At 40.9% G+C, this 26,068-nt stretch overlaps 1 protein-coding gene across 1 annotated transcript in view; it reads right to left on the reverse strand.

Moving 5' to 3' along the window:
• The window catches only part of Hmcn1 (hemicentin 1), a 442,192-nt gene that overhangs the window by 314,034 nt on the left and 102,090 nt on the right, over positions 1-26,068 (reverse strand). The window contains 1 exon segment of the mRNA XM_032915428.1: positions 14,689-14,759. Coding sequence (XP_032771319.1) covers positions 14,689-14,759 — 71 coding nt within the window.

The raw sequence follows: 26,068 nt of genomic DNA on the forward strand, positions 1-26,068 counted from the left end.
GAAGAAGTCAAAATATCACTATTTGCAGATGATATGATAGTATACTTAAATGACCCAAAAAATCCACCAGAGAACACTTGCAGCTGATAAACAACTTCAGCAAAGTGGCTGGGTATAAAATTAACTCAAACAAATCAGTAGTCTTCCTCTACTCAAAGGATAAACAGGCTGAGAAAGAAATTAGGGAAATGACACCCTTTACAATAGTCACAAATAATGTAAAGGTTGATGTAACTCTAACCAACCAAGTGAAAAATCTGTATGACAAGAACTTCAAGTCTCTGAAGAAAGAAATCAAGAAGACCTCTGAAGATGGAAAGATCTCCCATGCTCATGGATTGGCAGGATTAATATAGTAAAAATGGCCATCATGTCGAAAGCAATCTACAGATTCAAAGTAATCCCCATCAAAATTCCAACTCAATTCTTCATAGAGTTAGAAAGAGCAATTTGCAAATTCATTTGGAATAACCAAAAACCCAGGATATTAAAAACTATTCTCAACAATAAAAGCTTCTGCAGGAATCACCATCCCTGACCTCAAGCAGTATTACAGAGCAATCATGATAAAAAAAAAAAAAAAAAAAACTGCATGGTATTGGTACAGAGACAGACAGGTAGATCAATGGAATAGAATTGAATTCCCAGAAATGAACCCACACACCCATGGTCACTTGATATTTGACAAAGGAGCTAAAAACCATCCAATGGAAAAAAGACAGCGTTTTCAACAAATGGTGCATAGTTCAATACCATGCAGAAGAATACAAATCAATCCATTCTTATTGCCTTATACAAAGCTCAAGTTCAAGTGGATAAAGGACATCCACATAAAATCAGATACACTGAAACTAATAGAAGAGAAAATGGGGAAGAGCCTTGAACACATCCCACAGGGGAAAATTTCCTGAATAGAACTCCAATGTCTTAGGCTCTAAGATCAAGAATCAACAAATGGGGCCTCATAAAATTGCAAAGCTTCTGTAATGCAAGGATACTGTCAATAGGACAAAACAGCAACCAACAAATTGGGCAAAGATCATTACCAATCTGATAGAGGGCTAATATCCAATATATACAAAGAACTCAAGGAATTAGACCACAGAGACCCAAATAACCCTATTAAAACATGGGGTTCAGAGCTAAACAAAGAATTCACAGCTGAGGAATATCAAATGGCCAAGAAGCACCTAAAAAAATGTTCAGCATCCTTAGTCATCAGGGAAATGCAAATCAAAACAACCCTGAGATTCCACCTCATACCAGTCAGCATGGCTAAGATCAAAAACTCAGGTGACAGCGGATGCTTGCAATGATATGGGGAAAGAGGAACACTTGTCCATCACTGTTGGTGAGATTGCAAACTGGCACCACTCTGGAGATCATTCTGATGGCTCTTCAGAAAATTGGACATAGTACTACCTGAGGACCCAGCTATACCACTCCTGAGCATATACCCAAAAGATGCTCCAATAAAACAAGGACAGATGCTCCACTATGTTCATAGCAGCCTTATTTATAGCAGCCAGAAGCTGGAAAGAACCCAGATGTCCTTCAACAGAGGAATGGATACAGAAAATGTGGTACATTTGCACAATGGAATACTTTGCTCTATTTAAGACATTGAGTTCATGAAATTCTTAGGCAAATGAATGGAACTAAAAAAATATTATCCTGAGGTAACCCAGTCACAAAAGAACACACATGGTATGCTCGGAATACCCACGATACAATTTACAGACCATATGAAGCTCAAGGAGAAGTAGACCTAAGTGTGGATGCCTCAGTCATTCTTAGAAGGAGGAACAAAATACTCAAAGGAGGTAGAGGGTGGGAGGGACTTGGGAGGAAGTGAGGAGGGTGAGGAGGAAAAGAGGGCAGGATCTGATATGGGAGGAGACAGGAATGATATAGAGGGTCAGGAATTTAAACAGAGGTGGGTAGCATGGCGGATGTGGAACTCGGAGTAGCCACCAGCAAGTCCCAGATGCTAGGAAAGCAAGAGCCTTTCAGGACTCAACAGAGCTAAGATTAGCTGAAATGCCCAACAAAGGAGAGGGAGAACCAGAAGAGACCATAACCAGAGGTCAGGCCAGGCTCCCAGTTGGGGGATGGGACTACCCACTTATCTCCAAATTTTTAATCCCAAATTGATCCTGTCTAAAGGAAATATGGGGACAAAGTGTGGAGCAGCGACTGAGGGAAAGGCCATCCAGAGACTGCTCCACCTGGGGATCCATCCCACGTACAGACACCAAATCCAGACATTATTGCTGATGCAAAGAAGTGCTTGTTGACAGGAGCCTGATATAGCTGTCTCCTGAGAGGCTCTGACAGAACCCTACTGATACAGATGCGGATGTTTGCAGCTAACCATCATACTGAGCAGGGGTTCCCAATGGAATAGTTAGAAAAAAGACTGAAGGAGTTGAAGAGGTTTGCAACCCTATGGGAAGAACAACAATATCAACCAACCAGACCCGCAGAGTTCCCGGGGACTAAACCACCAAACAAAGAGTACACATGGAATGGCCCATGGCTCTAGCTACTTATGTAGCAGAGGATGGCCTTGTCTGGCATCAGTGGGTGGAGAGGTCCTTGGTCCTGTGAAGACTCGATGCCCCAGTGTAGGGGAAGGCCAGTGTAGGGAGGCAGGAGTGGATAGGTGGGTGGGGGAACACCCTCATAGAAGCAGGAGGAGGGCAGATGGGATGAGGTTTCCACAGGGGAACCTGGAAAACGGAATAACATTTAAAATGTAAATAAATAAAACAGAAAGAAAAATATTATTAGAATTGTGCGTTTTTATTAATGAACCTCACAATAGAGTTTATGGTGGTTTGTCTCAGTCTAACATATGTACACATTTAAACGTTGAAGGTTTAAAAACAGATTTCAGTTTCATCTCCAGGATTGAGAAAGGTACTCTTTAAGGTCATTTAACAGCTTCTAGTTTTGCAATGAGTAACAAATATGAACTCTAGTTAGAATTCTGTCATGGATTTCTCGTTTTTGGTGATGAATCAGCTCATTAAAGTATATCTGGTAGTGAAAACATAAAATCCAGTATGACGCCGCACAGTTCAATTACAAAGGCCACTACACCTGTGTAAAAGTCAATTGAAATGTACATTCTTTGGGTCTAGATAGTTTGGGTATGTAATTTTTTTATGTGCAATAATTTTTATAAATTTAAAAAAATAAAGATTTGTCTTAAGTGGAAATATGTCAGATAACAATCAAAAGGTAGATGTGTTTTACATTTGATAAACATTTAATTCAACACATCACTTTTAAGTTTTGAAGCACACTTTATCAGTAATCATCTGTGTATGTTTTCTGGAACTAATGGAAGGAAAATTGACACTATAAATTATAGTAATAAATATTAAAAATTACTTCAATGTTCAGTTAAAAGGGTCCCTACTTGCCCAGAGGAGAAGTGAAGAGGAAAGGGGAGAAGAACTGTGGGAGGTGGTGACTGGGAGGTGGGCAGTGATCGAGATGTAGAGTAAAATCAAAATTAAATTAAATTAGAAAAAGGGAAAAAAAGCCACTGTCACATTACCCTCTAGGCAACTCTATGGAGTGTTTTCTTGATTAATGCTTGATGTGGGAGGGCCCAGCCCAGAGTGTGCTGTGACACCCTTGGGCATGTAGTCCTTGGCTGTAAAAGAAAGCGGACTGAGAGAATCATGGAGAGCAAGCCAGTAAGCACCAGTCATGCACTCCACTTTAGCTCCTGCCTCTGGGGGTTATAGTTTATTGCCTTGAGTTTCTTCTGTTCATGAGGGACTAGAAGATGTAAGCTGAAATAAACTATTTCCCAGAGAGAGAGAGAGAGAGAGAGAGAGAGAGAGAGAGAGAGAGAGAGAGAGAGAGAGAGAGAGACAGGAAACAGAGAGACAGAGAAACAGAGAGATAGACAGAGACAGACAGGAGACAGAGAAACAGAGAGATAGAAACAGAGACAGAGAAACAGAGAGACAGAGAAACAGAGAGAGACAGACAGAGACAGAGAAACAGAGAGAGAGAGAGAGAGAGAGAGAGAGAGAGAGAGAGAGAGAGCGCTTGATAAACCCAGGTACACTTTCCTGCATCTCATCTGAACATCCTTCAAAATCAACCTCTCATTTCAAGCGGTATCATTCCAGAGCTGAAGGAACCCTCTAAAAAGTACACGAATGAAAGTGGCTCTTTAATTATGAATGGAAAAAGGAAATATATACATATGTGTGTATATACATACATAGAAATATGCATGCATGTACAAATACCTATACTTACATATATTTCTATTTATGTTTGTTATAAGCAGTTTATGAAACCTTTTCTGTCTTTGCTCTCTTGCTCACTGTTTCTTCTCTTCCTCCCGTCTGTCTTTCTCTGTCTTTCTCTGTCTGTCTGTCTCTGTCTCTGTCTCTGTCTCTCTCTCTCTCTGTCTGTGTGTGTGTGTGTGTGTGTGTTTCTCTCTTGTCTTTCTTTCTTCCCTCCTTCTTTTCCTCTTGGATATGCAGGTAAGTTTAATATTTAACAGAAGAAAATGACCAAAATAACCGAAATACATCACTTAAACCCACAGAGACACGCACCTACACAGATTAAAGCTAGAGTAGAGGTGAGCTACATACTACAACGATTTGAACAATTCCAAACATGTAGTAGAAAGGGTCTGATTTGATGACCTTTCTGTGTTTCTCACTGAACTTTGAAATATACATAGTTAATATCAGTAGAGAATTCCTGCTCTGTCTTCCTGGCCTCATTTTATCTTTGTCGTTCTACAGATGGCTCCAGAGTGCTAAGTTGCAGAAGATGCTTCAAATGTAAAAATATTTACTGAAAAAGATTAGAAGCATGGGACCGTTTCACAGCAAACCTTTTCATGACCTGTGGCCTCACAGTTACAATGATAATTGTGTTCAGTAGAGAATTCCTGGAAAGCAGGAGGATACAATGAAGGGAAATCTTATCAGGGGAGGAAGTGATAAAACCCACATTGTCTCGCCGTCTTTTCTAAATACAAGACAGAGTGACGAGAACACAGAAATAAACTGAACCTTTGAACTCTGAGGAGTTAGAGAAATCTGAGGGCTCTCTCCAAACTCTAAAGGGAAGATGTTATCACAAGAAGGGTTGAAGAACAAGACAGGGCAGCGGCAGAGCAGATGGGGTCCAAGATTGCTTTACTTCTCATTGCCGTTCAGGACATACATCTGAAAGTTGTCAGAAACTGACAAACTCCAAAATGACTCATTTTTTTATTGCATTTTGTACTTACATTTCAAATATTATCCCCTTTCCTGGTTTCCCCTCCAGAAACCCCGCTATTCCCACCTCCAGCTTCTATGAGGCTGCTTCCTCACCCACTCACCCACTCCCTTCCACCTCCCTGCCTGACATTCCCCTACACTGGGGCATTGAGTCTGACAGGACCAAGGGCATTTTTAAGACCAGATTCATGCTGTATGGCTCCAGGTGTCCTCTAAGTCATAATCTGGGCCTCAGTAATGTTTGGATTTACGGTCCTGTGTCACCACGCTCAACTCAAAGAACTTTGTATTGAAACTCCAGCGCAGGGTTGGGTATTTAGCTCAGTGGTAGAGCACTTGCCTAGCAAGCGCAAGGCCCTGGGTTCCATCCCCGGCTCCGGAAAAAACGAAAAGAAAAAAAAAAAAAAAGAAGTCAAACTGAAACTCCAACGATGCTCTTATTCTAACAGGATGGTGTTCTGCTAGATTTGATCCAGGTCTCAGAGCCAGGTTATAGTCCCCTGGCACGGAAACTACACGCTGAAAAGGTCTCCGATGTGCACTTTGCACTTTACGTGGAAAATTGAGATGTGAATCTCAATTCCAATTAATCAATAATTTTATATCCCTTACTGATAAATGTTACCACTGACTGTAGACCAAGAGACTATAACGCACATGTGAAAAAGATTAGGTTATATTGATTCTAATTTCAAACTACGTCCAAAGCAAGGCTAAAGTAAATCAGAACAATTGTAGAGTTTACAGACATGTGTGCTGCCCCTCGTTTCTTGTAATATACATATGTACATACATATACATATATATCTATCCTCAGAGACAAGGAGAATATTTCAGAATCCAAGCCTCAGAGTTCCCAAATCCTAGTAATACATGTCACATACCCAGGGGAGTAAAAATGCTACCGTTGGCTACACATAAATGGTGACATAAATTTAAATAAGATAGGTTCCAAATTAAAGTCTCAGTGATGGACCTTTAAGCTGGATGCCTTAGGCAGCCACCAGCATTTCCTCGCTTCTGGGTTATCGCCTGTCAGTCAAGATCATCATCAAGTGATCTTACAACTTGGCGCTATTATGGTAGGCAGAGCTTTGCTTGATGGGTCCCAGGAGCAGTTCAGTTTGTGACAATACAAACGTTCATAAAGAATATGTGATGTTTCAAGTACCCGATTTCTTAAATGGGAATTAAGAAAATGGTGTGTTTTAATGTTCCTACAATTCAGGAACTTCTTCATAATTCACTAGAGTTATAACAGAAAGCAGTTCATTGGAGAAGCCAGTGGTACGGAGGTCACCAAGCCTAATGTACATGCACCTGACACCATCTAATTCCAGAAGGCATGTACACACACACAGGCTTACCCTGCAGGCTACACATGAAGCTGGAAAGTGATATCTTGGTGTTCTCGGTGTCATATTCGGTAACTCCCTCCCTCCCTGGCTGTAACTACTATTTATAAAATTCCTCTCTTCATTTTTCAGGGATTCTGTGCTGTTTTACTGTCAACTCTTTTTCCGACATATTAAGATAAGAGCTCCTCTCTACATGCAGTGGATCCTCAATCTTGCTTCCTAGATGGCCACATGTACTCAGAAGACAAGATACAGAAGGCAGGCGGGCAGAACTCGTATCGTTCATGCCGTCATCATTTGGTGCACCAAAGACTGGGCATTCATCCTGTCAAAACCTGCTCTGACAGCCCAGTTTTCTCCCCACATCCTGCCTCCTGTTCTTTTCTCTATGCTGCTTCTACCTGTCTCAAAGGCTCTCTTCCTCCTGCTCCAATACCCACATGCAGATTTTTAATGTTCTGTAGTACACTTGGTAATGTTTCTATTATACACTAGTCAACGAAAATTGTAATACTGACTCTTTTTCTCTGTGAGTAATATATATGTTTATATTACATACTTTTTTGATTTTGTAAAGACAAATTAGCACAATACATTTTATTAATAATATGTTTATAATACATAAAAATTTCACATGAGGAAGTTTTATATGGACGGGGTTTATGGTCATTACATATCCAATAAATACCATCACTCAAAAGGGGACCACATAGACAATACAGTAGTGAGGATTATTGAAAATCAACACATACAAAGAAAGACGGAGCCTTGGTTTAAAAGTTTATGTACAGAAACCCAAGGGACTGAGCTGATGACTGGACCGCTATTCACTAACGTGATGTGCCTGCCAAAGAGACGATACGGGGCTCCGGTATGAGCAGAGGGCCCCAGATGTAGGTCCCAGTGTCACCTTCTGACAGAGGCCAGGACTCCAGTCCTAAGCCAGAACTGTCAGGGTCTGATAGTCCTCTGGAAAGAAGTCAAGCATCTGACAGGATAAACTCAAAGACAATATCCAAAGTCAATTTCAATTCTAAGGTTCTAAAATTAATCTTCCATTCTTTTCGAGACCCAAGAAATAAAAAGGTCTCTCACAGCAATAATTTCTGGTTTATTTAGACTGAGGAAAAACTACTCCTAATTTCCCTTTATATCTACTTTGTTAGAAGAAACATTGCTATTTTACTCTAGTAAACATTTTGCAAGGAAGCATTTTGACTTCCAAGTATTATCTAAAGCTGGACAGAAGCAGGCCTATGGATTACTGTGGGGAACGGACAACCCCTGGGTGGGTTGAGTGGCATATATGGACTGAGCCAAGGCATTGTATGCTTGTGGATTATTTCAACCTGGAGCATGAAGTGTTTCTTTTGCAGTGTGTCATGTATTTATGTTCAGAACCAGACTCACCCAAGTGCTGTTTGAAGGAAAAATCAAGAAACCTCCCATTGTAATTCACGCCTACCCTCCTCCAGCCATTTGCATGTTCTATTTTCAAAACAGGCAGAATGTACTTTTATAATCTTTGCCTTTTGATGCTAACCCAAAAGATCATTAATAAATCAATAACTCATTTAGTTCTAGAAATGGTACCATAATGGGTAGCTAAAAATGTGTCACACATTTCTATTGGTGCCCACCACTCTCTCAGTCTCTTTCCTTCACCTTTGAGGACACATGGTACTTATTCCTCAAGGGACTTTGACCCTGTCAGAAACTCTAACAAAGACTCTAAGAAGCACAGCAGCTGCCAAGCTGCTTCATTTGTCCAGAGAAGTTGTAAAATACTGAAATTTCCATCGCCACCTTCAATACCATCAGCAGCAGCATCCATCATCACAATGATCAACCCAATGATCATCCCCACCATCATCATTATCATCTTCAGCATCACACTATAGAAAACTTAACTGTTATCACTCTTAAATAAACTCTGCCCCTCTAATTTAGTACTTCTGTGGAGAGAGAGTAACTCTCTAATTATAATTCATGTTGCCATTTTCTGCTCAGGAATTTTAGGTGAGCTAGTTACTCAAGAGAAGTTGGCCAACAGGAGTAGAGGTAAAACTAATTGAGAAATAAATTCATTTTGATAAGGATAAGGTCATCCCTAAACTCCATCTGTCTTTAATTAACTCCTTTTCTGCTTTGAACTAGAATAAAAGAGAAATTATGTAAATAAATATGTTAATTTGATTAGATTAACAAGGTTACTTAAAGCAATCATTCCGAGGAAAGTAATAGAAGGATACAGGGCTGGCTTGAGCATTAAAAGCCCCCTGATTAATTTTGGTTTTGGTTAATAATTTCTTGAAATTATAATGTAATTGTATCATTTCTCCTTCCTTTTCCTCCCTCCAAATCTTCCCATGTACCTCCCACTTGGTGCCTTTTACACTCATGGCCACTATTTTTTTTCATTATTGTTACATACATCATACATGTATACATATATGTATAATGTACATATTAAAGCACACACATATATAGATATAGATATGTACATATGTACACATGTATACTGAATGAGATCCGCCTTGGTGCTTAAGATCTGGAGAACTGAATGTGTCATGCAACTTAATATGTTACATATACTATCTATAAATAACATAATAAAATTAGTAATATATTAATATAGTAGACTATATTATATATTAAAATAAAATTATCAATATAAAAATTGTATGTATATAAAATTATTAGTATAAATATTACATATTACATAAAATATTATATATTAAAGTATAACACCAAATCTAAGAATAAAATCTTTCAGGCATTTGCGCAATATCTACATCTACGGTGATGTATAACTCCTTCTCTCCCTTTTTGAGCCATGTCTTATTTTTGTCCCTTTATTTGGCCTCTTGTTATTTTCAGATGACTGAATCTAGAGGTAAGAGGTACACTTGTTCATAGCTGTGTGACTTAGAATAGAAGGAGTTATATCACAGGCTTCTGTCTGGTACAGCAAATCCTTCTAGAGTTGCTATTATCTTGGTCTCCATTTGTGAACACTTTTTGCTCGTTTATCCATAGTGACTCATGGTCTCTGCTAGCAAAGAACGTTAGTATCAGCCACTCTTCTGGGAAAAGGAAAACAACCCCTTCCTCCCCCATCCATCTGCTGCTCTCGCTCCTCTATGTTTATCCCTCTGCTTCCGTTAAAGACTTGGAGAAATTAGGTTCCAGCCTGACCGTCTCAAAGTTCTATCCTATTGCTATGTGAACATAGTTGTCCCACATACTTTTGGGTTTTTTAAGTCTATGCCATTAAATATCACAAAGAAAAATTAAGTTCTATGGAGAGCTTTGCATTCTGGGGGATGAGCACTATATATAAATGGTACGTGCCATTCAGTTATATAGAAATCTTTTGGTTATTATTTTTGTGGAATATTTTTTTGGTATTTCAAGTGCTTGACTAATGTGCTTTTTGTTCTTTAAAACATTTGGATAAAATACTTAGACGCATAATAGTGCCAATAATTTTTTCCCTAAAACTCAACAGGCTTTATAATTCCTCATGAAGAATGTGACCCCAGGCAGCCCTCCTTCCTACATATTTACAACTTTATTAATGGCCAAGCCCTGTGTGATCTGAATACCATTGGTTGTCATTTGTCTTCCCCTCCTTCTCCCCAGAGAGAAAGCTTATTTGCCTTTCAACTTAACTTCTCTGTCAACCAGATGAAAAGAAATAAAATGCAAGTATAAATACGCAATCAACGTAATGATTTAAGCGCAGTAACGTCTGTCTTTTTTCTTAGAAATGTTTAGATAAGTTTTCTCATTCCGTTTCTCAATAGGAAAATAAACTAAGACAGAGGCAGTGTTAATGGGCAAGTATTTAATGTACTTCAAGCGGAGTTCTCTTTTCTCATTTTTAAAAACCAATTTAAATCTGAAAAGAATTTTTTTAAATGTCTGCTTTTGCACAAGTCCAAGTTAAGCTGTAATAGACCCACAATCCTTGCTGTACTTGACTCCAGTGATTTGGGGGGTGGGGGGTGGGGGGTGGGATGGAGGGCCAGAAAGGTCAGAAAATTGTAATATCCAAAAAACCTATCATCTTTCTTGCAAGTTTTACAAACTACGTAACATACTTAGTTGCACATACTAATTTATGAAACAATGAAACATTCTCCACAAAAAAAGAAAACAGTACATACTTCTTGTGTTATATATGAAGTGTTAATGCAGTCTAAAGTTGTTACTATTTTTTTTTACAATTTGGCCCTTACTTAACAAAATTGTTTGCTTTAATTGAAAAGATAAGCATTCACTAGAAACTTTCGAATTAAAATACTCCCTTGGTCTCTTGATGTGTGTAACAGCAGTCAGTGTTGAATGAAAGGAAAAACTGAATATCTGATTTCTTTCTCAACAAGATATTCTAATTGAGCCCTTGTGGATCTTATGACAACAAAAAGCCAAAACAAAACAGCAATAAATAATAATTAATTAAATGTGCCTCGCCCAGTGCAAACGTCTAGAGACATGGTCACCAGCTCCACTTCCAAGAGAGTCGTGTCCTCTTTTGTCTTGTTTTGTCTTTTTGGAGGTAAAAATCAAATGACCTGACATATTGACTGCATCAGATTCAACTCCCGAGTATGCTGGGAAGAATTCTGCCAAGAGAGTCAACCGGGTGTGAGTCAGGAAGCAGGATCCTTCACCCTGGAGACAAATGGTGCAGGGAGGATACGGGCACTCCCTGAAGATCCTTCAAAACACAAGAGGGGAGAGGCAGGAAGCAGCCGTGCCGTGCCAGGTCTTATTTGGAATGTAGCTATTTTCAGTCTTTTCAGACTCTTGTGAAGAGAGTTCAGCTGTATTCTTACAGAGGGATAATAAGCAAGCGCTGTGAATCTCTTGCTAATCGTTCCTGGGCTTGAAATCTCCCTTAAGTGGCCTTTCTGGGTCTCTACAGTATCATGAAAACTGAGATTGGAGTTTTAAGGTATTTTTGCACCATTGAATTTAAATCATTTTGATACAATGTTGCTGCTAATGCTCTTTTTTTTTTTTTAAGTGTCATTCATGTATCCAACAACTCTTTAGGCCCCAACCTATCACCCTGGTTCTTCCTCCAGATGAAGCACAGGCTACTTGAGAACTACAAGGCTCTTGTGCTCAGAGTTCACAGGAGAAGAGGTGAATGTAGAGAGGGCAGCAGCCAAGAAAATGGAATCCCTGCAGCGATAAACTCTTAATGGGATAAACAATTCTAGACTGACTTTTTCCTCAGAGAATCTCAACACCTAAAGATTCTTCAATCCTGAGGGGAAAAATGTGACTGCATATTAAATAGCAATTCAATGACCGTTGTAGCAACATGCTCCAAAGGCGGAAGGATGGGGGGGTTACGGATAGGAAAGGTGGTGAAAATCAAGAGATGCTTATGCAAATTCATCTACGTATTCACGAACTATAACTCAGGTCAGTGTGCACATCAAGACACACACACAAACAGAAGCGACCTCAGAGTTCCAGGTCAAGCTGTTCACCTAACACCGCAGCTAATTAAACATTGTCCTTCAAACTGCACTTCGACCTGTGCTCATGCGCCTATTCTGTCGTAGCTATACATCCCTCCACTCTCATTCATATATGAGCATCCTCTATGTCAGGCAACTCCCTCAGAGGACTTAACAGTGTATGATGCATATGTATAATGACGTCAACCATGTTCCTTTGATGTAAACATGGCGGCTGGTCTATGACAAAGAGATAACAAGTTTGGAGGACAGAGCAGGACTCTGGAGAGATCCCATTCAAAATCAAACTAGTGTTTTAAAGGTTTTAAATTCTGTTAAAGGAGTATAGAAGGGATCGAAAGGCACACCAGCCCCAGGAAATGGGTGAGAACGAAGTTATAGGGAGAGTAGATGCCAGTCCCTTGAGACAGAACACAGAGCCTGGGGAAAGAGTGACCCAAGAAAGGGATGAGAGATAAACAGGTCTCAGTCATTCTAACCCACAGGGAGTATTTGTGGAGGCCCAGCAGGGCTCGTCAGTAACAGCATGTTATGCAGAAACGTTCAGAGTTGTATTTTGAAACTTTCACCTACAAAGTCAAGAAGGGCCTGAAAAGTCAGAGGAGGAGCAAATTCAAAAGCATCCCATAGGTGATTTCTCCACTACTTCAGACCAGTAATCACTGGGATTAGGATGATGTTGGGAGAGAGAAACTCAGCTGGTTTTAAAGAGGTTTATAACATTTTTAAAAAGAACTTACAAACATTAGCATAAGAGGCCAGTAAGAGGTGCATTAACAATGAATCAGATATTCGGTTGGATAATAGCACCATTATAACAACATTTACAGGGTGAAAACAGGAGACAAAGACCAAGGATTAAGGGCCAGGTTTGGACAACTATACAAGGAACTCTCACGAGTCTCACTTTAGAGACAGTCACCTTGACATCCAAGAGATTAAAGTGAGGATCTGTCATGGAAAAAGACTAAGGTTCGAAACAAATGTGATTGTGTACAGTTTTACCTACGGACGGGACATAAAATGAAGAGAAAGTGATATCCAGTTCCTAAAGCTTAAGAAACCCCAATATTTGCTGGTCAGTTTGCAGGACAGAGGCATTCCCAAGAAGCTGCACATTAAAAAAACAAAAACAACAATGAAAAAAGGGGGAAAGAGAAAACTAGAATGGGTGAGTTAAAAGGAAGTGTCGAAGAAGGAGAAGGAGAAGGAGAAGGAGAAGGAGAAGGAGAAGGAGAAGGAGAAGGAGAAGGAGAAGGAGAAGGAGAAGAAGAAGAAGAAGAAGAAGAAGAAGAAGAAGAAGAAGAAGAAGAAGAAGAAGAAGAAGAAGAAGAAGAAGAAGAAGAAGAAGAAGAAAGGAGCAACATTCTGAGGGACCCAGAAGCCAAAGGCTTCATTTCCATGTGCCTGTATGGGAAACTGAAGTCAGCCATTTGTTCTGCGTAGAGCACTTGCTGAGAGAGCCACTGTAATAGGATTTGTAATAGTTACAGGATAAAGTTTCAAGGAGTAAGACTTTAAATTGTCAGCAAAAAGAACTGGAGGTCAAACTGAACAATGAAACAGACTTATGAGAATGTAAGGAACTGAAGTGATGGCTTCACACACCCCTGCTCAGCCTCAGCAAATACTCACTGTGGGTTGGAAAGACTGAAACCTCTCTACCTCTCGTCCTTTTCTTGGGCCACTCTTTTCCTCAGGCTCTGTGTTGCATTGGTTTCTCTGCGGACAGTGTGCTGACGAGATGTCTGAATCAATTATTTGAGAAATGAGAGACTTGAAATACTGGCAAGATCCAGTGTGTCTGTGAGAATCGGGACTAAAATGTAGCAGAAGTTCACTGAGATGGACCAGCGATGGATTAAGGAGTAAGGAGGTGCTATCTGAGTAGGGTGTTAGCACACAGTCGCTGGGCATGTAATAGCCCTGAGGGAAAAGTAACCATGAACAAGCTCCTATGAGTCTAGAGGAACCACGGAAAGTGACAAAAGGCTCTGTAAGATGAGAGCTGCAGAAGCCACTGAGAGATTGGAGTAAAAGTGCCTCACAGAAGTAAACTGTTTTTAACGGACGGATCTAGCAGCACCAAGGGGCAATGCACACCAACTCATTCTCCAAGGACTGCCTTCAAACGACACTTAAATGCATGCCACAGGCCTTTCCTATTAACCATATGATATTTACACTCAACAATTCTATATGGACAATTTAGAGGAAGGAGAATCACAATTGCCTCGCTTATGTCTTTTATGTTGTGAGAAAGGGAGGGGACCAGTGTAGGGCTGGACTCAGCAAACGGTTCCTATAAAGAAGCCAAACGGCCTCTTCCAGAACGTCTCAGCTCTATTGGAACAGGGCAAAGGTGGCTGTAGGTGCTGCCCAAACGAACTTACTCTATTGTATTCTGTAGCTATCGTTTCATCCATTCTAGACATGGGTGGGGAAAGAACATGACATTTGTTGAGTCCCTTGAGAGACAACAGGTACTTCCTTCAGATTTAAAAAAAAAAAGTGAAGAAAGTCATCCAAAGATAAATGAGTTCCCATTTCACTCACCTGAACATACAGTTCTCTCAGTTCATACTGAAATTTTTTCGGATCTGTGGTAATTGTCACTGGACCGATTTCTGTGGAGATTAAAAAAAAAAAGGGGCATAGATCAATGAACAGTAACCATTAACATTTAAAGACTTTACTGTGTTTAAAAATGCCTTTTTCTATGTAGTATATAATTGTTAACTAATAATAGGAAAAATGCTAAAGACTCATTTTATAGCTACTGAGATATTGTTCATAAGTGACTATGAATTGTGCATGTCTAAAACAGTACATTTTTAACCTCAGGAAACATAGGACATTGTCAGAAGTGCCACAAGGTCTCAAAACTTAAAAGTTCTTTTTAATTTCACCAGTCATAAAATATTTACATGAGCACATACATGACCACTAAGACCTAAATGAATCAATCAGGTATTCACCCTATAATTCAGCTTTCTATACGATAGAGAAAAATTCATCCTGGTTAGTTCAAAATAAGATGCACTGATAAACCAAAGGGGGAAGGAAGAGAAGAGGAAAATGAGCGTTCACCACCCAGCACATAAGGTGCCTTAAGACCTTTGAGAGGCACAGACACGAAGGCATTAGCCGTGAAAAAAAAATACTCCTCATAACTTCTTTCCCTGTGTTTGGGATAGCTAGGTCTCATTATCGATTTTCTCCTGAGCTTGTTTGAATACCTTTGGGGCTGTGTTTACTCTAACTAGTCCCGGAGGTACCGAGCAAGCCACTGCTTCCAACAGCAGCAACTTGGGAATGTTGTTTCCCATGCAAAGCCATGACTTGTGATTTCAGTCGAGTGCAAAGAAGCAACCTGAATAGCAGCTTGTACTAAGACGGTTATAAACACACGTGTACACGAGTATACGCAAACAGATGCAACAGGTGTGCACACACATTATTTTGGGCATCGTAGCAAATATTCTCAGTACCTGAAGCTTATTCTTTAAAAATAAAAACTTTTTCAAATACATAATTAAAAGTGCCCATATACGGATACCATTCACGTTTAGGAGAACTCATCCGTGTATTTGAGTCCTAATATTAAAATTCATCTGGGTAGCATGCAGAAAGACATAACATTTGAATTCTCAAGGAAGATATAGAATGCACTGGAAATCACAGCGGGCAGTGGCAACAAAAAGACCAAAAGAAGTCTCAACAGTTAGCTTTTGTTAAAAGATGGTCCGGTTTCCGAAGCACATTGGATTTTATACTTCAAAGGATAATCACTAATTAGCCAGGCCTTGCTACAGACGGCTTGAATGCAGACTATAGAGATTTAAAAAGTAATGAGATAAATTGGAAAGGAGCACGGTTTCTCTGCCATGACCTATGTAATTTTTCTAAGAAATGGCACAAGCTAAAGTATGTTTGGGCCTTCCCTGTAGATTAGACACCTCGAAATTCGCAAAGGGGAACGGAGAACTGATTGGCTAAACCCCTGTGCAAATGCAAACATCTGCATTCCATACAAAGCCGAGTGGCCATTAGCCACGTTCTGAGTGTATGGAAAAATGAGCGAAGCCTATTCCCTCAAGACTAAACAAAGGCATACTTCGCAAAGGAATGCAAAACAGTGACTGGGCATGCCAAACAGTCACACCCTGACAGATGGATTGTCATCAGCACTGTCAAGCCAGCCTTCTGTCCCTGCATGGCATACGACTAAAGTCATTCTAGACGGTAGAAAGGGATACAAGGAAGATAGGGGTGGAACTGTCTAAGAATAAAGGGGAGGAGGAAGAAGGAATGTAGCTTGCAAAAGTGGTCCCTCTAATGCTACACGAAAGGGGGTTCTGGAAACACGCTTGTCTTTAACACTCGGGGTCAGAGGCGCTATTAGAGGAAGAGGACTGGTTAGCCTTCCTTTAGTTACCCAGAGACTGTCAGATGCACACCTGTTTCCAACCAAGATCAGAATCTGCTCTGAAGCTCATTAATAAACATTTTTGCAAACTACTCTGGACAGCCGAGATAAATCTTTTATCGTTTATGAGAAATGCTCGGGAGAGGGAATGGTTTGCCAAGCTGCCATAGTCCTCCAGCTGGAAGCTTCCTTTCCAACTTTTAAAACGTTGAGTGATAGGGCAACTTGGCAACCGCAGCTCTCCTCCCTTACAGTACTGGCTTCCATTCCAGTCTCTCTCTTTACTTAAGGGAGCCCCTCCGTCCGTGTGTCACTGGCAATTTCCTCTTCCTTCTCCCTCACGTTGATTTCATTTCCTGCCAGGCTTTCGATGATATTCAGCAGGTATGACTGTGTCCTCTCTTCCTGCCTGAATGTGGTCTCTGCTGTTCACAAAATTTCATGGGAACTCTCAAAGGCAACCCAAGCTTCCCTTCCTAGGTATCCAAACTTCAAACTCTGTTAGCATCCCTTAGCAGCTCTCTCCATCCCCACGGTCCTCCCCTGACCTAGTGCGCCTCTCTCTGGGTAAGGCCTCATTTAGAGCCAGTTCTCTTGAATGTTTTCCCTTTCCACTAATGTCCTTTATTATCATCTCAATAATTTTGACTGTAATAAAGACAATGGAAGACTGAAAGTGACTATCAGAATTGCAGATATCTCTTCCATATTGCTCTGTAGATTTGATAGTTGTATCTTTTTTTTTTTAATGTTTAGGGCAAGTTTATTTGTTTTTATTTTATTTTTTACAGTCCACTGGTTATCCCCTCCCAGTCTGCCCTCCCACACTTCCATATCCCATTCCTCCTCCTCTCTGTCTCCATGAAGATGGCCCCACCCACCCATCCACTAGGTCTCCCCACTCCCTGGAACCTCAAGTCTCTCCAGGGTTAAGCGAGTCTTCTCTCAATGAGGCCAGACCAGGCAGTCCTCTGCCGCATGTGTGCCGGCGGCCTCAGACCAGCTAACCGGGCCAGCTAATCTATGCTGTCTGATTGGTGGCTCAGTGTCTGTGGGATCTCAAGGGTCCACTGAAAACTCAACCTATTTAATAAAAAAGCACACTGAGGTATCCACCAGCCTCACAAGAGGAGTACAGAGCTAGGAGAGGGACGAAAGTCCTTTGGTCTCGTTTACCCTACAAACCAAACATTTTGAGGTACAGAGAAGGTGAAATGGAAAATTTGGGGTGTCAACAAAAGAGGTAAAGACAGCTAACATTTCCTACATGGATGGGCCTAGGCAGCTCACCGGCTTTCTCTCCCATGTGATTTATGAATGATTGTACCATTGTCCTTACTGTCTTCTATTTCTTTGCCTTATAGATGAGACAGGTCATAATTGGAACCCCTACTTGGAGGTCTAGAACCCTCTATCATTGTATGCCATGATAATTTCTTAATAAGCAATAGAAAACCATCTCCGTTGCCTAGTAAATGCTGTAAGCAAACACAAATGAAACCTTGGGAAAGAGACCTCCCTGGAAAATTGCTGTGCAAGCCTACATCAAATGCCTACTTGACAGTTAACAAACATACACTTTGCCTTCAAAAACGTCACAGTCTACAAGGGAAAGTGAAATGTAGACTTGTAACTATGCCACAATGCAGCGAGTACACAAACGGAATTACGAGAAACTACTTTAAGTTGAGAAAGAACTAAGAGACTTGAGTATGACCCCCTGTGCTTATGGGCTCAGCACTTGGGAGCTTGAGGTGGGAGACTCTCAAGTGTGAGGACAGCCTATGGGCTACATAGGAAGACCACATTTTAGCCACTGTGCTCTGAAAGAGAAACTAAGGGATACCTCATCTGAAAAGCAAAGTCTGTAGATTTCAAAGTAGAGGCCAGAAGAGATCCTTTTTAATTTGAGTTTCTTTGAAAGTCCGTGCATGAAATTTGCAATGCATTCCTATAATTAATCATGAGTTACTACCTATGTATTTGCAAGTATATTTAAAACTTGTAAGAATCCATAACATACATCATACCCCTCAGAGTCTTACAACAGCCTCCTGAAGTAGCTAGAGTAGACTAATGATAGAGACAAGTGAAGTTTAGGGAATCAAACAGTCACTCAACCTCTTGAAGGACCATAGTATCAAAAACCTGCAACAGCATTTACCCCGTGATTCTGGTTGTTAAACCATTTTCATGTCTCTTTATCTGGGTGCTTACATCAGCACCCAGAGAGGTGAATCCCAAGACGATTGAAAGACCAAAGTTTGGGGGCCTAGCTGATAAATTTTCACCTTAAGTCCATCATGGACTCCTTGCTAAGCTAAGATCAGTAATGATTGATCATGACCTGAATATTTCTCATGTCTGGTATAACCACAGTATTTTCACTTTGAATAAATGGTTGATATACCCAATACTTTAATATCCATACAATTTATTTTTAAAAACAAATCATGTTTAGAACATATATGTGTCATAATTCTGAAGAGCTCTTTTGATTTTTTTTTTAAATCACCTTAAATTCTAAGACGGGCTTGCCTCATCTCGATAATTTTGCTATTTCCTATTTCCCGGGGCTTTATCGAAGGCACTGGATTTTGTTCCAGCATCCCAGCCATTGTTCTCCTAATCTGAGATGCTGGACCTACTTGAGAAAATAACGGAAAGAAATTCACAATGTAATATTTTCTTACATTGCTTCATTTGGCAAGATCAGTATCCAGCTCCTCACTTCCTTTTTCCTTTCCACACACAGATTTCTGGCCCCGACAGTGTTTCCACTTTGCTTGGAGCAGTTTCTTGATAATGAGAGCCTCTGTCTGCCCTTGCTGCAACCTTCAGGGTGTCTGCTTGCTCTCGCAGCTCCAATTGTGGTTTGTGGTGTTTCCCCCTCAACTTAATGTTGATAGACGCAAATAAGAAGGCGAAAGTGACCAAGAAGTGAATTGCCCCAAAGCAGTGTGTACCAAACAGGACCTGGCCAACTAAAAGCCAGATTCTAACTGTTACTTAAAATAACAACAAATATCTTAACAGAGGTCTGAGTTAGCATCTGAAAAGAGACCATCAAATAATTCACAGAAAGGAAGGAAACATCTTCAGTCTCTGAGAAAGAAAGAGAGATCCTAGGGCTCAAGGGACAACAGGGAAGGTTAACAGAGTGACAAACAGCAGAGACAGCTGCCTCAAATTTCCTCTCACCTTAAGCTGAACTTAACCCCCTTTCTAAAAATCATATTCTCAATTTGCTACAAGCCAATTCTAAATGATTTTTGTGTGCAGAAATGCTAGTGCATATATATATATATACATATATATGTATATATATATGTATATATATATATATATATATATTATTCAAAGCACTAAAGTTGTTTTCTGAATAAAAATAAAGAAATCATGTTTTCTGTTAGGGAGATGCAACGTAAACCAGATCCATAATTATGCTCAGTTGGAAATACTTCCTTCTCTTTCCAGATTCTCCCATCGCTGTCCCATCTTAAGATGATCCGCATCAAATCGACAAGAGCAGAACTGATGCGTGCGTCTGAGCTGAGCTGGGGCCAAGTCCATTCCTCCTCTCATTAGAAGAGGCACCTGTAGGGAATCACTGAACGGCCTTAATGACTCTTTTGGCCACAGAGTGCTATACGTTCGGCGCATTTTATAAAATTGGAGTCAGAGACAAATTCATGAGAAACAGGTTGTCTAACGTCGACCAACTAGCATTCTGTGAGACTATCCAGAAAGGCCATGCATGGAACAAGCAAGCCGCCTGATAACCTGAGTGCGTGCATTCAACGGAACTGTGGACAGTGTGTACATAACACACAGACGGGTGCAGCTCATTTATTCTGAGCTCCTGAACAGGATGTAGGAAAAAAGGGCAAATGAATTCAGCAGGGCTACACGGCTCCTTAGAACGGGAAGTGAAGAAGAATGCCTTCATAGCGGACATGGAAGATGAGGCACGCAGAACAGGCTGTTATCACTTAGATCGGACTTTGGCCAGGGCACCAGCAAACACCTTTGTATAAACAAATGTGGGATTTTTTCACGGCAACGAAATACAGACTTTCCATTTTGCATGTAATCCTAAACATAAAATTAGATTTTTTTTTTTTTTAGCATCCAATATGTGTGCGTGCTGGTAAGGAGAGGTGGGAAGACATTTTCAATTCATGTTTAATAAGATTCGATTAAGCAACATTTCTAATAAAGATCAGGGTATTACGAAGGCAAAGTACAAAAAACAAAGGTCATATCCAAGAACACTTCTTAAATATAGTGGCTATATTATTATAAAGAAGTGTTTCTTAATGTTATTATTAAAATTTTGAATTTTTTTTGTATGAGTGCATACGACTGTGTTGTATGAGTGAATGTTTGTATTATGAGAGTGTGTAGGAGTTTGTGTGTTAGGTCAGTATATGTGTATATGAGTAACTGTATATGTCTGTGTGTATGAGTGCGTTTGTATATATGAATGACTGTGTATGTATATGTGTGTGTATGGGTGTGTGTGTATGTGTGTGTGTATGGGTGTGTATGTGTGTATGAGTGTGTGTATGGGTGTGTGTGTATGAGTTTCTGTGTATGAGTGTGTGTATGGGTGTGTGTGTATGAGTGTGTGTGTATGAGTGTGTGTGTGTGTGTGTGTGTGTGTGTAGCAATAATAGGTTTTCATGTGGATTTTTCAAACACACTTAGTGTTATTTATCTTCCCACCCTATCTTTGCCATAGCTTCCCACTCTCCCTAATAATAATTGGAATAATTATGATCATCCCAGAGGATTACGGTCATCCCAGAAGCCATAGGTTACCAATTAAAAAGTCCAGTGTTCGGTGTGGGTTACCTCACTTGAGTTATTTGGGAGTATCATACACATTCCCTAAAAATAACAGGCTACTGACATTGGGCTTGGTTGCCCACCAGAACTTGATGGTAAGCCACCCATTGCTTACAATACTCTACAGGACATGAGAAATCAACTTGATCTTGACCACGAAGCTTCCTTCACGTGGCTGGTCTGCACAGCACTAGTGCCATGTAGGTTGCTGAAGGAAAACTTGATCAGCATTCTTACTCAGCTGGTAACCCTGTGAATTGCAGTAATGACCAACATGGCATCATGCCAACACGCCATAGGTGCAACCGTGGCACAATGTGCTAGAGTCGACCAAGCACTTGCTGGTTAGAATGAAGGCCTATTCTCATTATCCCGCTAAACGAACATACTACCAAACTCCGAATTTGTATCTTTCATCTGTAGATTAGTACAACTCTCAGGGCTCGTGAGGGACGTTTCATTGTGCAGTAGACTGAAGTTGGTGTGGGAACTCACTACTGGTCTAACTACGGACAATGTTGGTGGGATGCTGTCCACAAAAGAGGGGCAGAAAGGTTGTAAGAGCCAGAGACCAAGGAGGACCAGCATGTAACAGTGTGTTTTCAACATTACAGGACTTCTGCACTAATGAACTCAGAGCAGCCGTGGATGCCCACACAAGACCAAGTCATTCAACCTTCCAGCATGGAACATGGAGTTCACAAGACTCTACCTCACCCTGAGGAGCTACTGAGAGATGATGGCTTCTGAGAGGTTAATCTGACTCTGTTAAAGCCCACATGTTTATGAATATAGAGAGAGTACAAGAAAGATTCAGTGGGTTAAAAAAAAAAACTAAGAAGACATGACGTTATAAGATGGGGAGCTATGGCGATAATAAGGGCAAAGGATAAGGGTGGCTTTGGTAAAGTTATATCGGAATTCTTAGAGTTAAATGCTGAAATTGCAAGCATGTGTCAGCACACATGGCAAGATCATGATCTTAATTCTTTGAGGGTACACCGAAGCATAAACTAATGCTGAGGCACGAGGATCTCAAATTTGAAGATAGCCTGGGCTACACAGCAAGGCCCAATGCCATAAATGTCCTTGAGAGGACACTGATCACCATGAAGGACCAGGTGGAATGATGGTAAGAGCCAGAGGTAGCTTTCGCAGCCAGGAATTAGAGTTTTACAACCGTGACAAGGACGTTTTATATTCAGACCAGCTGTGACGGCCTTTGTAAGACGGGCACAACATTAAGCCAGTCAAAGTCCCAACATGAATGGCGGAAGGGCTCACAAATCCTCACCCCTCACTGAGGAGCTGTTGGCAATTGGTGGCTGTTGGGTGGTAGTCAGAGGGCTTGGATAAGGTCTGTGGTAGGTGGCCCATGTTCCAATGGCTGGCCCTACATCTAGGTACCTACAGGCAGCACTAAATGGACTCAGTGGGCTTAACAAATACAGGAAAGTGGACAGGAAGAGTGGGAGTGGGTATAGAAGAAGCTAAAGGAGAGGAAATGTGGACACATTTAATCAAAACACTGAACACTCATGTGTGAAATTCTCAAAACTGAAATTGTTAAGAGAAAAAGTAATAATAAATTGCTATGTTGGACAATTTTTAACACTGATACTCTTTGAAGTAAATATACAAATCCGTTCAAGGAAAATTATGAAAAAAATGATTAGTTAAGAATTAAACATCTAGGGAAGAGGCGGCACAGATCTTCCCGGTTGCTGCCACTGCAGAGAGCCCGTGGGCAGCACCCCTCGAGCGAACTTGAGCCTCGGGACCACAGGTAAGACCAACTTTCCTGCTGCAAGAAAGCAGCCTGGTGATCTCGGGACACACGGAGGCAGAATTCCTCTAGGACCGGGCACGTCCTGTGTTTACCGGAAGTCCCACACCCGCGGATCCCGGCCCGCAGCAGCTCTCTGCTCCCAAAACCCGTGGGAGAGAGACCTCACCGCCTGGTCAGGTGGGCACTCCTGAGGCTGCAGAGCAGAAGAGACCACCAACACTGCCCACCCCTGCCCACATCCCTGGCCCAAGAGGAAACTGTATAAGGCCTCTGGGCATCCCCGAGAGAGGGCCCAGGAGAGGCAGGAGCCCTGCCTGAGACACCGCCGGAACCTGAAGGAAACAGACCGGATAAACAGTTCTCTGCACCCAAATCCCGTGGGAGGGAGAGCTAAACCTTCAGAGAGGCAGACACGCCTGCGAAACCAGAAGAGACTGCTCTCTGCACACATTACTGATTCCAGAGGAAAATACCGGAGGCCATCTGGAACCCTGGTGCACGGAGGCTCCCGGAAGAGGCGGCGCAGATCTTCCCGGTTGCTGCCACTGCAGACAGCCCGTGGGCAGCACCCCGCGAGCGAACTTGAGCCTCGGGACCACAGGTAAGACCAACTTTTCTGCTGCGAGTGACCTGCCTGGTGAACTCAAGACACAGGCCCACAGGAACAGCTGAAGACCTGTAGAGGGGCAAAAGTACACACACGAAAGCAGAACACTCTGTCCCCATAACTGGCTGAAAGAAAACAGGAAAACAGGTCTACAGCACTCCTGACACACAGGCTTAGAGGACAGTCTAGCCACTGTCAGAAATAGCAGAACAAAGTAACACTAGAGATAATCTGATGGCGAGAGGCAAGCGCAGGAACACAAGCAACAGAAACCAAGACTACATGGCATCATCGGAGCCCAATTCTCCCACCAAAACAAGCATGGAATATCCAAACACACCAGAAAAGCAAGATCTAGATTCAAAATCATATTTGATCATGATGCTGGAGGACTTCAAGAAAGACATGAAGAACTCCCTTAGAGAACAAGTAGAAGCCTACAGAGAGGAATCGCAAAAATCCCTGAAAGAATTCCAGGAAAACACAATCAAACAGTTGAAGGAATTAAAAATGGAAATAGAAGCAATCAAGAAAGAACACATGGAAATAACCCTGGATATAGAAAACCAAAAAAAGAGACAAGGAGCTGTAGATACAAGCTTCACCAACAGAATACAAGAGATGGAAGAGAGAATCTCAGGAGCAGAAGATTCCATAGAAATCATTGACTCAACTGTCAAAGATAATGTAAAAGCGGAAAAAGCTACTGGTCCAAAACATACAGGAAATCCAGGACTCAATGAGAAGATCAAACCTAAGGATAATAGGTATAGAAGAGAGTGAAGACTCCCAGCTCAAAGGACCAGTAAATATCTTCAACAAAATCATAGAAAAAACTTCCCTAACCTAAAAAAAGAGATACCCAGAGGCATACAAGAAGCCTACAGAACTCCAAATAGATTGGACCAGAAAAGAAACACCTCCCGTCACATAATAGTCAAAACACTAAACGCACAAAATAAAGAAAGAATATTAAAAGCAGTAAGGGAAAAAGGTCAAGTAACATATAAAGGCAGACCTATCAGAATCACACCAGACTTCTCGCCAGAAACTATGAAGGCCAGAAGATCCTGGACTGATGTCATACAGACCCTAAGAGAACACAAATGCCAGCCCAGGCTACTGTATCCTGCAAAACTCTCAATTAACATAGATGGAGAAACCAAGATATTCCATGACAAAACCAAATTTACACAATATCTTTCTACAAATCCAGCACTACAAAGGATAATAAATGGTAAAGCCCAACATAAGGAGGCAAGCTATACCCTAGAAGAGGCAAGAAACTAATCGTCTTGGCAACAAAACAAAGAGAAGAAAAGCACACAAACACAACCTCACATCCAAATATGAATATAACAGGAAGCAATAATCACTATTCCTTAATATCTCTGAACATCAATGACCTCAACTCCCCAATAAAAAGACATAGATTAGCAAACTGGATACAAACGAGGACCCTGCATTCTGCTGCCTACAGGAAACACACCTCAGAGACAAAGACAGACACTACCTCAGAGTGAAAGGCTGGGAAACAACTTTCCAAGCAAATGGTCGGAAGAAGCAAGCTGGAGTAGCCATTCTAATATCAAATAAAATCAATTTTCAACTAAAAGTCATCAAAAAAAAGATAAGGAAGGACACTTTATATTCATCAAAGGAAAAATCCACCAAGATGAACTCTCAATCCTAAATATCTATGCCCCAAATACAAGGGCACCTACATAATGTAAAAAGAAACCTTACTAAAGCTCAAAACACACATTGCACCTCACACAATAATAGTAGGAGATTTCAACACCCCACTCTCATCAATGGACAGATCATGGAAACAGAAATTAAACAGAGACGAGACAGACTAAGAGAGTCATGAGCCAAATGGACTTAACGGATATTTATAGAACGTTCTACCCTAAAAAAAAGGATATACCTTCTTCTCAGCTCCTCATGGTACTTTCTCCAAAATTGACCATATAATTGGTCAAAAAACGGCCTCAACAGGTACAGAAAGATAGAAATAATCCCATGCGTGCTATCGGACCACCACGGCCTAAAAAAAGCTGGTCTTCAATAACAATAAAAAGAATGCCCACATATACGTGGAAATTGAACAATGCTCTACTCAATGATAACCTGGTCAAGGAAGAAATAAAAGAAAAAGAAATTAAAAACTTTTTAGAATTTAATGAAAATGAAGGTACAACATACCCAAACTTATGGGACACAATGAAAGCTGTGCTAAGAGGAAAACTCATAGCGC

Source organism: Rattus rattus, chromosome 10, assembly GCF_011064425.1.
Source record: "Rattus rattus isolate New Zealand chromosome 10, Rrattus_CSIRO_v1, whole genome shotgun sequence".
Taxonomy (NCBI): Eukaryota; Metazoa; Chordata; class Mammalia; order Rodentia; family Muridae; genus Rattus; species Rattus rattus.